This window comes from Hypomesus nipponensis, chromosome 12 (assembly GCF_054491055.1).
Source record: "Hypomesus nipponensis isolate SF chromosome 12, ASM5449105v1, whole genome shotgun sequence".
Lineage (NCBI taxonomy): Eukaryota > Metazoa > Chordata > Actinopteri > Osmeriformes > Osmeridae > Hypomesus > Hypomesus nipponensis.
This window is the reverse complement of record NC_140372.1, coordinates 9,326,554-9,342,500: the sequence shown is the minus strand read 5'-3', so window position 1 is coordinate 9,342,500 and position 15,947 is coordinate 9,326,554. Positions and strand designations below refer to the sequence as shown.

At 47.1% G+C, this 15,947-nt stretch overlaps 3 protein-coding genes across 3 annotated transcripts in view; 2 read left to right on the top strand and 1 right to left on the bottom strand.

Annotated features, from left to right (window-relative positions):
• The window catches only part of cul4a (cullin 4A), an 8,251-nt gene extending 6,565 nt beyond the window's left edge, over positions 1-1,686 (top strand). The window contains exons 17-20 of the mRNA XM_084668052.1: positions 1-82; positions 218-390; positions 491-643; positions 729-1,686. The exon at positions 1-82 is cut by the window's left edge and continues 24 nt beyond it. Of these exons, the coding sequence (XP_084524178.1) occupies positions 1-82; positions 218-390; positions 491-643; positions 729-824 (504 nt within the window). The 3' untranslated portion in view covers positions 825-1,686. The remainder of the gene's footprint in view (positions 83-217; positions 391-490; positions 644-728) is intronic.
• Positions 1,687-2,898: 1,212 nt separating this feature from the next.
• Positions 2,899-8,452, top strand: lamp1a (lysosome associated membrane protein 1a). The gene is made up of 9 exons (XM_084668054.1): positions 2,899-3,251; positions 5,201-5,316; positions 5,811-6,030; positions 6,562-6,723; positions 6,813-7,009; positions 7,095-7,220; positions 7,358-7,424; positions 7,569-7,736; positions 7,849-8,452. Exons 1-9 carry the CDS (start codon positions 3,200-3,202, stop codon positions 7,986-7,988), a joined length of 1,248 nt encoding a protein of 415 aa, XP_084524180.1. The 5' UTR covers positions 2,899-3,199; the 3' UTR covers positions 7,989-8,452.
• A 229-nt stretch (positions 8,453-8,681) lies between these two features.
• On the bottom strand, positions 8,682-15,353 carry grtp1a (growth hormone regulated TBC protein 1a). The gene is made up of 8 exons (XM_084668055.1): positions 14,492-15,353; positions 13,514-13,665; positions 13,207-13,365; positions 12,929-13,053; positions 11,233-11,329; positions 10,607-10,779; positions 10,040-10,225; positions 8,682-9,856 (listed from the first exon to the last, which is right to left on the bottom strand). The coding sequence occupies exons 1-8, from the start codon at positions 14,587-14,589 to the stop codon at positions 9,764-9,766; spliced, it is 1,083 nt and encodes a 360-aa protein (XP_084524181.1). The 5' UTR covers positions 14,590-15,353; the 3' UTR covers positions 8,682-9,763.
• Positions 15,354-15,947: the final 594 nt, after the last annotated feature.

The window sequence follows — 15,947 nt, the reverse complement described above, 5'->3', positions numbered from 1 at the left end:
TTGTTCCAGACCTTGGTGCTGCTCATGTTCAACGAGGGGGAGGAGTTTAGCATGGAGGAGATCCGCTCAGCCACAGGCATAGGTACAAGTCCCCCCCCGTCCCCGTCCCCCACCCACGTGCCTGTGCTCATGGCCTGCTCGTTGTGACCTGCATGAGGACGCCTCGGCGCGTGTTCCCAGCTAACAGCGTGGCTTGGTGTTTTGTCTCCCTCGTCAGAGGAGGGCGAGCTGAGGCGCACGCTGCAGTCCCTGGCCTGCGGGAAGGCGCGCGTCCTCAACAAGAGCCCCCGGGGGAAAGACGTGGAGGACGGGGACCGCTTCAACTTCAACAACGACTTCAGACACAAGCTGTTCCGCATCAAGATCAACCAGATCCAGATGAAGGAGACGGTAGGGCCTTCTGCCTCGGCTCGCTTTCTTCCCTGGTCGAAGGGGGCTGCTTCCCCAAAGTTGACCTGTGTGTGTCTGTGTCTGTGTGTGTGTGTGTCAGGTGGAGGAGCAGGTGAGCACCACGGAGCGTGTGTTCCAGGACAGGCAGTACCAGATTGACGCGGCGGTGGTGCGCATCATGAAGATGAGGAAGACCCTCAGCCACAACCTGCTGGTGTCGGAGCTCTACAACCAGCTCAAGTTCCCCGTCAAGGTGCGCCCACCAACCAGGCCTCCCTCCAGATGTGTCTGTCTGTCTGTCTCTGTCTCCCACTGAACCTGGTCTGTTCCCTCTGCAGCCGGGCGACCTGAAGAAACGGATCGAGTCGCTCATCGACAGAGACTACATGGAGCGCGACAAGGAGAGCCCCAACCAGTACCACTACGTTGCTTGAGGAGGGGGGCACACGACCCCATCCCGTCCCCACCCTCACAGCGGGGTTCCACACAGCCCCCTGATGCAGCCTGTCTCCCCATGCCCCCTCCTCTGGTGCCCCCTGCCTCACCCCATCTCCCTGGGGCCTTGCTCAGAGAGAGCCAGGAGAGGCCAGAGGCCGACCGGCCATGCCCACTCAACACCACCCTCAAAGGGGACTTTGGGCAGGGTAGGGCTGGGGGTGGTGATGGAGATGGAGGGTCCCGGGGTTGTTTAGTGGGAGGCCTGCACAAATCCTCTGCTGACGCTAATGAACAGAAAAACTAGCACTTTCTGATTTATTTGTTGTTGTTTTCTCCTCCCCCCTCCCTTCATCCCCCTGTTTCTTTTCAGTTTGTTTTTTGGTTTGCGCTCCATCCATCTCTGAATCTGTTCTGTCACAGTTTCCGCTGTCGTGGGCTCATGTTGAATTTTTGTTTTGTTTTTCGTAGTTCATCCATGAGGTAACCTGCACTGGTCTGTTCCAATACCACAGCTGTGTCGTTAGATTGGGCACAGGACCAGGGGTTGGCGGGTGGGGAGGGCGGCTTGGTTTGTTTGAGTGGTGGGTGTTGGGGAAGAGGGGTGGATGTCACATGGACATGGACACAGTGACGTGAAGGGCAGGGGGGGGGGGGGGTTGGAGGTGGAGACGGGGGGTTGGGGATGTAACATTGCTGAACAAAAGGACATAACCACCTGGGTATTTCCTTTTAGCTTTCTTCTGTATTTTGACCAACACTGTCCACGCTCTGATTTTTTTGTAGACCAGATTGTATTCTTTGTAAGAGAGAGAAACCTGACAAAAGCCTGAATAAATGGATATTTAATGAATGGATAAAGGGTAATCCGTGTGAAGACAATGTGGTCAGTGGAAGAGTTCTCCTCTGAGAAACTGCCTGCTCAAGTGCTTCTTGTTGACGGCGCGTGGCTCCGAGCCTAATTAGATTTTCCCCTGTGAAAGCGGGTAATTCCTTAGTAAAACAAAATGATCTCTGCTGGAGGGAAGTGACAGGACCACCCATGTTACCAGGCCTCTTTGCCTTCCTTACCTCTGTCATGACATGTCACTGTGGAATCTTTACCATCTCTTGGGGTCTCTCTCCCAAGTCACAGCTTCTTCTGAAGAGGCTGACAAGACAAATGCTTATACTTAAAAAGAGTGTGTGGCTTTTGGGTATTTCACATGCAATTACGGATTTTCTACTCACTCGTAGCGCAAGGAGATGTAAGCAGTTTCAACTTTTGAGGTTCAGTTTGTGTTTGATAGCTACATATCAACATGATGCTCATATTAGACCAGGTATTCCCGACACAAATCTGGAGTGCTTTCGTCATCTGAAATGTTTTCACGTCAACCCTGGTTAAATGAATCACGTGTTTATCGTCAAAAAAATGTTTTTAGCAGGTGTGCCAGATTAGGATTGGAATAATAAATACGGGTCAGATACGGGGGGCGGAGGATTAGAGTCAACTGTGCCCGGGCTTCAAGGAGAGTTTGACACCTTGCTGGGGTAGGTTGATGCTGTCCTCTTCACGTTTTAGGACGCGTGGTTAATTGGATGGAAGTGAAAATGAAGTATAAAAAATGTGTCGAGTCAGTGATAAATCGAGGTATCGTTGTCTAAGTGCGGTCTGTGTTAGGTTTCGGCATCCCCTCGTGAATTGCTGAGAGAGTCATCTGACTGCCCCATGGCGCGCCGCTGTTCTTCCATCTCCATACACTGGTTTGCGCGTGGGGCCTCACATGCTTACTCCATGATCTCAGAATACTGATTTATAGGCTTTGATCTCAAATATTAAATAATAGTTATCAAATCGTAGCCTACGTTGATCTGTCGTGCTTTTTTTTTTTTACAATCTATAAAATGTTGGCCTATTTTATATGCTTTTTACGTGTCAAATCCACTTTTTTCAAATAATTGCAAATGTCCAAATCACTTCCGTGATAATAGATTTATAGCTATATGACAGTAGGCTATAATTATTTCGTTTACGTGGGGAGGGGGACGGACGCGTCACTGTTCTGGGTGGTTCTAAAGCCTGGCTCACATGACTCAGGACATTCCTTCCTCATATCGACGACATGAAAGCCGTAGTCCACAATACAACGGCGAGACTTCTGCTACCTGCTCCAAATACAGGGCAATGAATTCAGAGTATTGAATAAATCAGGCTGGAGATAGAATATCATCATAAAGACCTAAGGAACGTCTCCAGTCAGAGGTGGAAACGGAAGATCTGATCACCACGAGAGTGTGCGTTCATCTCGCGCTGGCAAACCTGCGCTCAAAACTCTAGCCTACTCCGTTATTGTGTTGCGTATCATTTTGCGATAGCACTGGACTTGGGAACATGGCCAACAAATGTTCTTCTGTCGGAGTGGCTGTATATTTGGCTATTCTAGGTAAGTGTTTTTCTTTGTTGAGCATTCGGTTAGAAACAACGTCACACATCTTTTTTTACGGGCTCCGAGTGTCTACAATAATAACTAAGAGGTGAAGCGACAACTGACCGTGTTTATCAAGGACCCTTCTAAATAAAACGTCGCTACAGTTTATAATGATATGGTTCTGCTAGGAGATATTGAAGTTTAATTGATTGCAAATGTTGGGCAATCCGCTAAAGTATAGTACCCCACGGTTCTGATCCGAGTTTATTTTGACATGTATGTGCGCTTTTTTGGAGTGCAAATTGAATCAATTTGTGATAACTGAGTTTGTGTTGCTAAATCAACAGTGTGCCCCTGTCTGTCATCAGCGGAGACAATCGTTCATAGAGCCGCTCCATTGTCCCAAAGAGCGCCTCACGTGACGGTAGTGCTTTGTGCGGAAACAGTGGTCCCTCTATGCATTTTAGCTTGCTGCTCAAACAAACCCATCATCCTATGATTTAATGACACACACGAACATAGAATTGTTGTCACAGCAGTGTCAAGTGGCACGTTATATTATATTATTTTCCTCTTATTGGCCAAATTTCACAATTCATTGGTGACATATTTGTTGTAAAAACATTTGCCTACAACGCATTCCATCACGTTTCCATTACTCTTGTTAACCATCAAACAATGCTATCTGCAGTTTGGAAATAGGTGTGAGGTGTGACTTGGTCCCTGCTTATCTTACACATTCACAGTAGGCCTATCACTGATGCGTGACTGTGGTCCGTGTTCTCACGCTGGCCTTACCTGGGGGAAGCTTTCAGTTCTTCATATCCACTGAAGAATTGTGTATCAAGTGAAGTTTGTGTGTGTGGGTGAGGTAGTCAGGTGCACCCAGTTGGTCATTGCTCTGTTTGCAGGGTTTTGTCGTTTATTCATCCTCGACTATACAGTTGATACTGCTCTTTGTGTGCCCGCATGTGCGTGTGTATGTTTTACAGTGGGTGTGTAAAGAAAACATCTTAGACACTAATCTCCTGAGTCATCATCAATACATGCACACAGTGCATGACCATGCCATGGTACACTTGCTGGGTAGCAAGTTTCAGCAAGACTATTACCATTATCCTGTAGGACAGGACAGAGACCTGGACACTGAAATCTCATGGTCTAACAAGAAGACTGGGTAAAGAAGACCCTAGACCTGACGTACAGGAAGTGCTTATTGTGCCAATTGTAGAGAATGAGCGAGAAAAAGGGTCCAGGAAATGACAATGCATCTCTTCTCAGCAAGTTTGAGCCTGGATATGTAGTCTGTCCTAATGAATGAGAGGAAGCCAAAAGGGGAAGCCACTCTCCAAACCTCATATATCCCAGGGACCACAGTTAACCTTTGACCCCTGTGTCTGTTGCAGTCACACATTGAGGGTTGACCTCTGACAATGCGACTGTTTTACTGATTACTCCAACTGGCCCTAATCTTAATGTCTACCATCACTTCTATGTTTACCCTAACAAGCTCAAGGACACACACACACGTACATACACACATGCATTCAGAGTTCAGTTTAGGGCAGAGCAGGTATTTAATAGTCCCGTGTGTGTGTGTGCAAGGAGAACTGACTAATGTTTTAGATGTAGTGTTTGGTAATACTTGCTGTCTGAGTTGTGCAGGGCAGGGGAGGGGGGAGAAACGAGGAACTTGTTTACGTCATACTGTGATTGCATCATCACGGTAACATTCTAGAACTCACCAGAGTTTTCTAACTCTATATCAGGATTTGGTTGAGAAAATTCTGAACTTTGAATTATATGGTGTCAGTGTAGAGAATAGTTAAACAGTTCTCTGATAATTGACATCTGTGTTGAGGTTGAATCCTTGACCCAACCACACAAGCCTTGTGCTTCCCCCTGCTGGTCTGTTGAAATAACAACACTGTTGGTGAAGATAATAATGACTGTTTACCCCTCAGGTTGCCTTACCTTGGCACAAGCTGTCACCCTGGAGGTGAGGCAAGGGAACTCAACCTGCATTAAAGCTGAACTCTCCGCCATTCTTACCATCCCATATGACACTTTCAACGGCACGGTAAACCACACCTCCCACAATCCCCTCTGACAATTCTGGCAAATCCCTCCTCTCAAGGGGTGCCCACGTAGTGCGTGTATACCATATTGGCTGAGTCCTTAATCCAGTGGCCTGGGTTTGGTTTTTGCAACATTTCCAGTATATTCTCTAACTATCTCTATTGAAAAAAGGGTAAACCATATCTTTAACTCAAAACTGGATTATTTTTTTACATTCCCTTGCATTGTTCTTTAAATGTAGGAGGGACCTTGGAACCTTCCTACTAAAGTGTTTTTAGAGACAAGAGACGCAAAACAAATTCACCTCAGCTTGATTTTGTGGCTTGATCCTGTTTATTAGTTTTGAGGTGGTTAGCATTGGAGCGAGCACACAACATTAAGAAACTCACGACCTTACACTGTAGCCAACAACAAGTCAGTCAAGACCAAACAGACTGAGTTGCTGTATAGCAAGTGTGTCCTAGTCTGTGTTATAAATTCCTCCCATCTCCTCAGAACACGGCGCAGGTCTCCCTCCCTGACTCGACGACGGTTGACGTCAGCGCCAGCTCGTGTGGAGAGAATGGCAGCGCCCCCTGGCTGGTGGGGGTTTTCGGCCCAGGTCACACCCTGGGCCTGGGCTTCTCCACCAATGGCAGCTTGTACAGCGTGGCCAACCTGTCTTTGCAGTACAACCTGAGCGATACCTCCGTCTTCCCATTGGCCAACAGCTCGGGTGAGAGGAACTTAAACATGTATTGGTAAAGATAGGTTCGCTCTATTACCAAAATAAAAGCAATTTAGGGTGCAAGTAAAAAAGACTGTTAACTTAACCCTTGTGTTCTCCTCGGGTCATTCTGACCCATCAGTCATTGTGACCCACCGTCGTTTGCGACAACTTTACCGCATACAAAAACAAAGTGAAGCATTTTCTTTTAACCGTTGGGATGTTTCAGACCCCCCACATTGCGAAGGTTAAAATAATTATTTTTATTAGCTTTTGTATTGGGGGAAAATTGGGTAAACACAACGATGGTTCGTTATGAACCTTTTGGTCATGTGACCCGAAGGCAGCACAAGGGTTAAAGTAGAAAAAACTGGTCTAAAGAAGCAATAAGACAAGCTTGAGTGGTTTTTTTTTTTTATGTACTTGAAGGAACTTAAACATGACAATTCAAATGTGTACACTATAGGGCAAATAACTTATATGACAAGTTCTGCATGAAGCTGTGGTTCATTAGGCCTGTCGCATCTTGTTGTTCGACAGATGTGGTCACCTTGATGACGTCATCGGTGGGGATCTTGGCTCAGGTCAACACGACGTACAGATGCCTCACGGCCACACCCGTACCTGTGGGTAGAGCCACAGTGACCTTCTCTGGGATGAAGCTGGAGGCCTACATGCCCGGAGACGACCTCAGCCCCAACGGTGTGAACCAGCACCTGTGTGTTTGTGTTTGTCTTTCGTCCTGCACGACTGTATACGCTGAGTCGAACCCTCCTTGTCTGTGTTCTCAGAGAGTGTGTGCACGGCTGATCAGAGCGCCACCACCACGGCCCCCCCACCCGCCACCACATCTGCTCCCGCCCCCACCCCTCCCGGAACACCTGACCGGGGTGACTATACCGTAACCAATGTTAACAACACTGTGTGCCTGCTGGCACGCATGGCACTGCAGCTCAACGTTACCTATGTGTCATCATCCCAGAACAAGGTAAGGCACTTCTGGTAGCTCGAATCGACACATGCACACTAGATTCGAGGGGTCGTACAATCACCATTCTCCCCTTGGTCTGTAGACCGTCCAGGCTCTCTTCAACCTGCAGCCCAATCAGACGAGCAGCTCGGGGTCATGTGGCCCCACCAGCGCCACCTTGGTGTTGATGCAGGAGCAGACCACCAACCTCAGCTTCACCTTCACACTGGTGATGTCCTTCTCCTGACTGACTGTCTGTCTGTCTGTCGGTCTGCCTTCTCCATCTGTCATCTTGATTGTTTCTGTGCACCTCTACTCTTCTCCCTGCTCCCTCCATCTTTACTCATGTTGTTCTTCTCTTTCCAGAACATCACGTCTAAGAGGTACCACCTGAGTGGCCTGAGTTTGTCCGCAGCCTGGCCTGACATGGACAGTGAGTCGCTCCTTTCTTTCAGATAACAGTCATGAACGACGTGAAGAGTTGTGGTTTTTCTAGGACTGCCTCTTGTTTTCTGGACTGTTCTACACTGACACGTCTACTGCTAACCTTTTGGTCCCTCTCTCTCCCTCCCTCCAGCTCCGTTGTCAGCCAGTAACAGTACCCTGACTTACCTGCCGGGGACACTGGGGATGTCCTACATGTGCAGTGCTGAGCAGGTTCTGGCGGTGACTCCGGCCCTCTCTCTGAACACCTTCAAGCTGCAGGTCCAGCCCTTCGGCCTCTCCGGAGACCAGTTTGCAACCGGTGAGAAAAACGGAAGCGCTCCCTGACCCCCCCCGAGCCTGACTGGTGACGTCTTGCCTCTTTTCTTGTGCTCACGACACGTCTTTGTCCCATGTCTCTCTCGGTCCTCCAGCGGAGGAGTGCCAGGTGGACCAGGACAACATGCTGATCCCCATCATTGTTGGAGCAGCTCTGGCTGGTCTGGTGCTCATCGTTCTCGTGGCGTATCTCATCGGTAGGAAGAGGAGTCATGCTGGATACCAGACGATTTAAAACCCGCACACACACAATTACCTGTGGCCCATGGACCGCTGGAATCTTTCCCGAGCACAGCGACTCTTGACTGCTTACTGACCGGACGAGCCTGGAATCAGTCCTGCGGTGTGTTTATTTGGTGTGCCTGTTTGTGTGACTGGTTTTGTGTGCATGTGTGATGATGCATGTGGCTGTTTTATGTGAGTGCGTCTGTATGTTTTGGTGTATTTGTTTTGGTTTCCTTTCAGTCTTAGTACACAAATCAGATTAATACAGAGAGCTCCATACTTGCTCCTAATCAACCAGTGTCTCTTCCTTTGATGGGCTGTATGTTTGTCATCTGCAGTGGCTAGTACAGCATCTTCATTGTGGCTCTGATTGGTTCTTACCCAAGCTTGGGCGGATTTGAGCTTTCATGGAATTGAATGATTTTTTTTATTTTATTGTGTATTTTTGTGTAAATAAAAGTAAATTTGACGTGGTCTGATGTTTTCAAATTCAATACCAAGGACCCGAACAGTAACAAAGGCCACACACACTCATTAGACCTATCTACATACTAGGTTCAGGGTTTCTGCAGGTTTCAGTAAGTCAAATGTAAGACCTTTTAAAGATATTTAACCCCATGGTGTAGTGGGTTAAGAACAAGGGCCTACACCACAACATCCTGGGTTCAAAACCAGCACAGAATTTAGTGTCAAACACAACCCATTTAACTTTATCAGTTTTATTTATAAGTCCAAGAGCAAAAAATTGAGCTGTAAGAAGATCCTTCAGTCCGATTTGAACACAAGACCTCTCACCCAGTAACCCACATCCTTAACCACTGAGCTATCAGGGATCATAATCTCCACTCAACATAAAATTGAAGTATCTAGTTGTAACAACCTGCAGAGTTGGGGTGTCAGAAAAACCAGAAGACATGCTGGTGCAGTACCACAACAGCCTGGGTTCAAATCCAAACTTTAAATTGTTTAACTTTAAGGTTACATTGTGGTGATGAGGGACTTCACCTTTACATAGTTTGATAAATATGAAGCCCTCCCCCACTGCCTGGTCCCCTTCTACAGACTGCCGTAAGTAGAAGACCAAATTCAAGACATGGTTGGATGGGGCTGAGACCTCACCGCAGGTGCTGGGGTTCAACTCGGATAGGGCCAATTATAGGATGCTAACAGGGTAATATAAATGTGATTTACAATTTAATTGAGAATCATTGACGTAGCACCTCTATGGCTACTATGAAGGTGACCTGGAACACTTCCCTCTCCTTCACCAGAGCCAAGCATCCAGCTTCAAAGTGCAAAGTCACGGAATCAGAATCTTACAAAAACAAAGTTAAACCACTTAAGACTAACTTCAGTGTGTAACATTAATCTCAAAATGGATCTTCAGCTTGTAACTGAAGCAACATTCTTGTCATAAATAGATCAAGGACCACAGGACAATGGTTTCAACTATGCATAGACATTAACCTACAGACAGTTTATCGCAACTGTTGGGTCTAATTGCAGCATCTAAAAACAATCAGAATTTTACATTCAGTCATAGTACAGTCTAAGAAGTGCTTATCACTATGGGAATATGTCCCAATATTCTGAAATGTCCTTGTCTTGTTCTTAGTCTTATGTGCCTTTAAGGCCACTGATCTGTAAGGACTAGACAGGTGAATGCTACTGGAATGCCCCAGTCTTCCGCTAATGGACATGAGGCCTAGGAGGGGAGGAATGGAGCCCACACGTCGTATTGGGACGTGGCCCTGGAATGCGTCGAGTTTTATGGGGTGGGCGGGGTCAAGATCCCTCTGCTATGATGCTAGCACGACACGTCTCCCGCAGCTTGGTTATGGTTGCCATGGAGAGGCCTCCAGGTTCAGTGAAGATTTTCTGGGAGACCAGATTTACCGAGGAAAGCAAAGGATTACAGGATTAGTGAAAATGAATGTAAAAGATAAAAGCGTCTACTAAAAGACTCACATGTAATGCAAATGTAATGCAGGGAGGGCACATAGAGATAGACCCGATAAAGCGAGAGATTATCACTGTGTGTTCGTGCGAACACACACACACCTGCATGAAGGCGTGGCAGTCATCTACAAAGGGCCCCCGTGTGGTCTGTTTGAAGGCGTCACACACGTCTGGTAGAGACTGAGCCAGCTGGATCGCAGCCTGGCTGTGGCGGATCAGCGTCAGCGCCACGCGGAACAGGATCTTAGAACCCTCGTAGAACAGGCAGTCCCAGATCCGCAGAACCGTCTGAGGGGGAACCAAAGCAGGAGCCGGCGTTAGTGCGACCTTGTCAATGTCAATCTCCTCATAGTCCCACCTCCTTCATTCCCTTTACTGACCACGCCCTGTCTCTCCACTATTCTTTGATCTGGTACCCCTCCATCACCCATACCCAGCCGGGTCACCCTACCTACATTTACATTTAGTCATTTTGCAGACGCTCTTACAGTAAGTACAGGGACATTCCCCTGAGGCAAGTAGGGTGAAGTGCCTTGCCCAAGGACACAATGTCATTTGACACAGCCGGGAATCAAACCGGCTACCTTCCGACTACTAGCTGATTCCCTAACCGCTCAGCCAACCTGACTCCCACCTCTCCTCTTTTAAATGTATACCCTCCCCAATCACCTCCACAGGCAGGACGTCGATATAGAGGCAGATGAACCAGCGGGAGACCACCAGAGTCCACATGACGTTGTGCTCCCCCATGGCGTGCCACACACCTGGGGCCTTGGTCCTCACCAGCTCCCCTAGGACCTCCTGGTCAGTCTTCAAGCCCAGCATGGCTGGTGTGTAGTAGTCTGAGCAGGAGAAGCCCACAAGGTGAAACTGGGCCACAGCTGGTTGGCTAGATTCATTTACCAGATTCTCGGTTTATTCTACTACATTTGCTCAAATCTCATTTTGCATTTTTTTCCCCTGTTCCTGCTTTCTGTTTTAAACTATTCATTAGTGTTTCTGTTATTGGTTCTGATTGAGCAGGAAGTGAGGTAGTGGAAAGGGAGGGCTGTTTCATGTGTGACACCGTAGGATTACCCTCCTGTGTGTGTGTGTGTGTGTGTGTGTGTGTCAGGTCTTAATGAGCTCTGGGCAGATCAAGACCATGTGACCTCATGCAGGGTTATTCATAGCTCAGAGGAGAGTGGTCAGAAACGGGAAGATCACTGCCCACGGATGTTACAGCACCTCGACACACACACACACACACGTACACACACGTACACACACATGAAAGAGTGTGAGCCAGTGCTGACCTGGTAATATCCTGCCCAGTAGAGCATCCATCAGCCAGAAGGACTTTTCCTCATCTTTGGTAACGATGATGAGATAGCCCGCAATGAAGTTCATGCCCTGAAAGCAGAGATACCGGGTTGGAGACATGACCCATGGAAACTCACCTAGGGACCTTTGCATGGGAAACACAGTCATTGGTTTTATGTCAGGGGTTTGTAATTGGTTTTCGTTAAATGTTGTTGATTTTATGCAACCCAGCTTCACAAAGCTAATTCATTCATCCATAGATAATAGACATATTATGCAGTCTTTTGAATGTTGAATACATGTTTTGTATGTAAAAGAACAATGAGAGGGCATGAGAACAAACACTGAAGAGAGAGAGAGCGAGTTAAAAGGAGGTTCAAACAGGACACAGGCACAGTGTTTCTCACACAGACTTATTTGTGGCGGTGCGCCACAGAATCAACACCGGTCACCACATATTGCGTTTCGTTCTAAAAAATGTTTTTATGCTATTTAAAACACGCAGCGTATTAGTTCAGCTGCATTTCCTTTCCCTGCTCTTCCTCCATCTCTCTGTCACTCACACGACTCACACACACACACACACACACACACACACGTCAGCAACGACGTAGATCTGCCATTCTACATGTCTTAATCTGCTAGACAAGTGGCTTCCCCTTCGTTCTTTTGATGAGCAGTCTCACGAGCCCTACTAATGCGGCGTCATGGAGCCAACCAGCTAAATAGTTATTTAGCACTAACGTTGCTACCTGCATATATGCAGAAATTGTTTACAATATTTTAGGCTTAGACCAGTGCTGCTCAAGCAGAAAGACAGGGTCAGGGAGAGAAAGAGATGGATCCGTTAGGCATTGAAGAAAGAGTAGGAGAGGAGGACAGCATCCAACATGCTGCTGTGAGAGAGCCAGCTGAAGCAACAGGTGAGGTGGACAGACAGATGTAGAAACAGGCAGGTACGAAAGCAGGACTCAGGACAAGGGAACTCATGTGAAGGTGTGAATCATTTTTTATTTAATATAATAAAGTTCTGTGTAACGAATTATTAAGAAAGGAATTTTGACCCACCCGGTCAGACACGGGCCGACCGACCACCACAAATTGCTTTCTAATGTAAGGGAAACACCGCAGGCCCCACCTTTATCTAGGAGCACCATGGAGCTTCTCTTTGCATTTCAAATCAGAATGCTTCCCATCTCATTAACACACTCACATAAACACTCCTCTCTGTGTGTGTACATGCAAACATATGCAGCCATGAGCATATTATACAGCGATGTGCACAAGCGCACACACACTCGCAAACACACACACACACACACTGTCTGTCTGTACTCGACATGCCATTCCAGCTATAGACTTTCCACTCTAGAACACAAAAAGCTTATTGAGCCCAAACTGGTGCTCCAAACTAGGATAGCATGCCATGGCAGGGCCACGCCACCGGAGAGCACTGTGATCCTAGGCAAGTAGCAGAACGGATGGAAAAGTAAACACGCACAAAGCAACGTCAGGCGGTGCTGGATCGGAAAGACAGAAAGACAGGCAAGCTGACAGAGACACAAAGACAGACAGGTGCGAGCAACAAGACAGACAGACAGACAGACAGACAGGCAAGCTAGCATAAAGACAGACGAGTAGACAGACAGACAGGCAGGCGAGTATGAGAACGTGTTGGCCTCCTGTTACCTGACAGTAGCCTATGGCTGGGTTGTGGTGACCGTAGGCCAGCAGCACGTCGTAAAGGGCTTTCTGTAGACACGGCTCGGACGACTTACGGAACTGGACGTTGTCAGGAAACGTCCGGTTCAAATCTGACAGAGGGACGACACGTGGAGCACAGATGTGACTGACTGGAGCTATGCCATCACACGACTCACCTTTCATGAACTGACGTGCCTGTATACATGTACGCGACACCTGTGTATGTGTGTTTGTGTGTGTGTCACCGTGCGTGTTTTTCTCACCTGTGCGGATGGTCTCCAGCAGTTTGGGATCGTGCTGGCCGTCCAGGAGGGAGTGGTAGTAACCCGGGTTCTTGTCCAGGCGTTCCTGCGCGCCGCAGGCCCCCATCCAGACGTGACCCCTGTGCTCGTTGGGAACCCCCTTCCTCACGTACCGCTTCACTGAAGGGGTGAACACACACACACACACAGTGGTAAGATACACCAAACCCATTTCCACAGTGTTAACCGATGGGTGCGTGTTTGAGCCCAACCAAACATGGAAGGGGACTTGTGAGTGTGTGTGTTTGTGTATGCACGTGTCACACACTTTTGAGGTTTTTCTCCACCTTACGCCTTCCCTTCAGTAGTTTCGACCATTTGATGGAGCGTCTGGTGAGCACTGCCAGGTACTCAGACATCAGCTCCTCATATGACTCATAGTCAAAGTCTTCCGAGCGCTCAAAGCCATACGGGTCTACACTAAAACAAACAGAAACCGTATACAATGACATTTAGACAATGACGAATTTAGACCTGGTCAGTGGTTATTGCAGTCTGTAATTGAATGCACTGCATTTTGCACTGCAAGCACTGCATTTTGTTTTACGTTTAAGTAACGCCCCATCTAACTCCGACTGTAATTAAAACACTGCTTTGAAAGGGTTGTCTCCCTCAACTTTGCCTCAGAAGAGAGATTTAAATCTATAGGTGCTTATAAAGGTTCGGCTGGTGCGTGGTTACCACAAGGATGTTTGCATGTCAGGCAAATGACTTAAATGTGATTATGTAAGAACCACCTGACTGCTCAAGATGAAGGAGGCAGGAGAAGAAAAAAAGGCCTTGCAGCTACTAGAAAACCTTGCCTATTTAGGGCAAGATTTAGATAAGAGTTAAAAAATATATATATACAAGCATTACTTTACAGAAAACTACAAAGGAATTTCAGCCATCTTGAAAGTCTACAAAAATCCACAAACATAACTGGAAAGACCATCACGCATTGATAAAGTTGGAAGGGGTCAGCAAACCTTCCCTGAAGACCACTGCCTACATAATAAAACAGCAACAATGTTGAGGGACCCAGTGCATACAGTATCCCACGTGTGACTAAAACGGTGTGTGAATTTGGCGGTGTCAGGTTGAGGTTGTGAGTTGGCTTCTTTGCATAGCGCACATGCTATAACTCGGCCCCGGATAGTTACCATCTCATCTCCGTAAAATAAACGTTGTACACAACTCCAGCCTGTAAAAATGTCTTAAAGCGCATGAGAAATATATGCCAGTCAACATTTGTTAGTTGACTTACCTGTTTACCCTTTCTCGAGCACTACTGCCGCTGGGGGAGTTAAGGAAAACTTGGGGCAAACGTGAACCGTTGGCTTTGTTCTTCCCTTCCTTCTCCATATTGTATATCGGAGAAGGATTTCGCCTTGAGAATTAGTACTCGAGTCCAGTGTGCCCGATTAAAAATTGCAACCTACAGTAAATTCTTCTTTCGTCCAAAAGTGTAAGAACCCCGTCGTCGCCAGCCGAAACGATAGTTCCCTCTCCATGAAGTGCCAGAACAGCAATTCCCTGCAGATTGAAATCCCTCTTCCGCGGACAATCCGAACCCGGTGGAAAACTGTCACTTGTCCCGTTGTAAAGTAAACAGCTTGCAATGCTGTCGATCCGATGGAATTTCATACAAACAAAATGTAGCTGATCGAAGAAGGCGAATCAATTTGCATCATCCTCTCTTTTCTCTATTCGACATGTCGTAGCTGCACCTGTCGCACCCTACTTTGTTCAACTATGAAACCATCTTCATAATAATCCGTAATAACTTTGATATGTTAATACTTTGATTAATCAAAAATATGCAGCGAAACGTCTCAAAACAAGGTCCTTTTTGATAATAAAAAAGCGCACACACGGAGCAACTTTTGCTTCCACGAAGGTTTAGAGAGCATACCCAGAAAGCACTTGTCAATCAAATCATGAGCGAGAAATAGGAACGCCCTCTGTGGAAACGTCTGGCCATGAAGAGCGTTAAATCCAAGCACACCCACCAAGTTATCTAGAAAACGATTAGATGTTCTAAATGTTTACAAATTCCAAACCACTTAAGTTTTTGCATTTAACACAGTGTGCCTTTCCTTTGGCCACGTCGAATGGGATAGTCCCAGTTTTCCTAAACCAACCACCCTGGAGGTGTTTCACCTGACGTCATTAGCCACACCCAGCCAATCAGTGAGTGGTACGCTTTTCCATGGAGCCTCTTTTCCCCTTGAAACACACGTGCAGTCAAAACTTGTGACTGCTTTTCCATACAACTCAAGGGTCCAAAAACGAACACGTTGTTATATTTTCGAAACTCCCATCCAGCCTGTACATGGGTAACCGAATTAATAAAAGGATTGGCTTGGGTTGTCCCCATCCTATCATCTTTACCATCATAGTGGTCTCGTTTGAAGGGGTTAGGGTATCTTATGGCGTCCTCTTTGGCAGCTGCATACCAATGTTCCAGACTGAGGGATAAATCCTCTTGTTGTAGCTGATCCTTGCAGGCTCTGGGCGGGGCTGTAGATGTAGGGGATTAGGTTCCAACCAATTAATCCGGTCTGCAATGTCTTTAAACCTTGACACCAATTCACTGTGTGTGCGTGTTAAATTGAATCAACATACTCTACCATCACCTCGGAGCATTTTTTGTTGTTGTTGCTTGTGGTGAACCATGCTGTAATCTGGGGTGTAGATAGTATGTTGTCACATATTGCTTC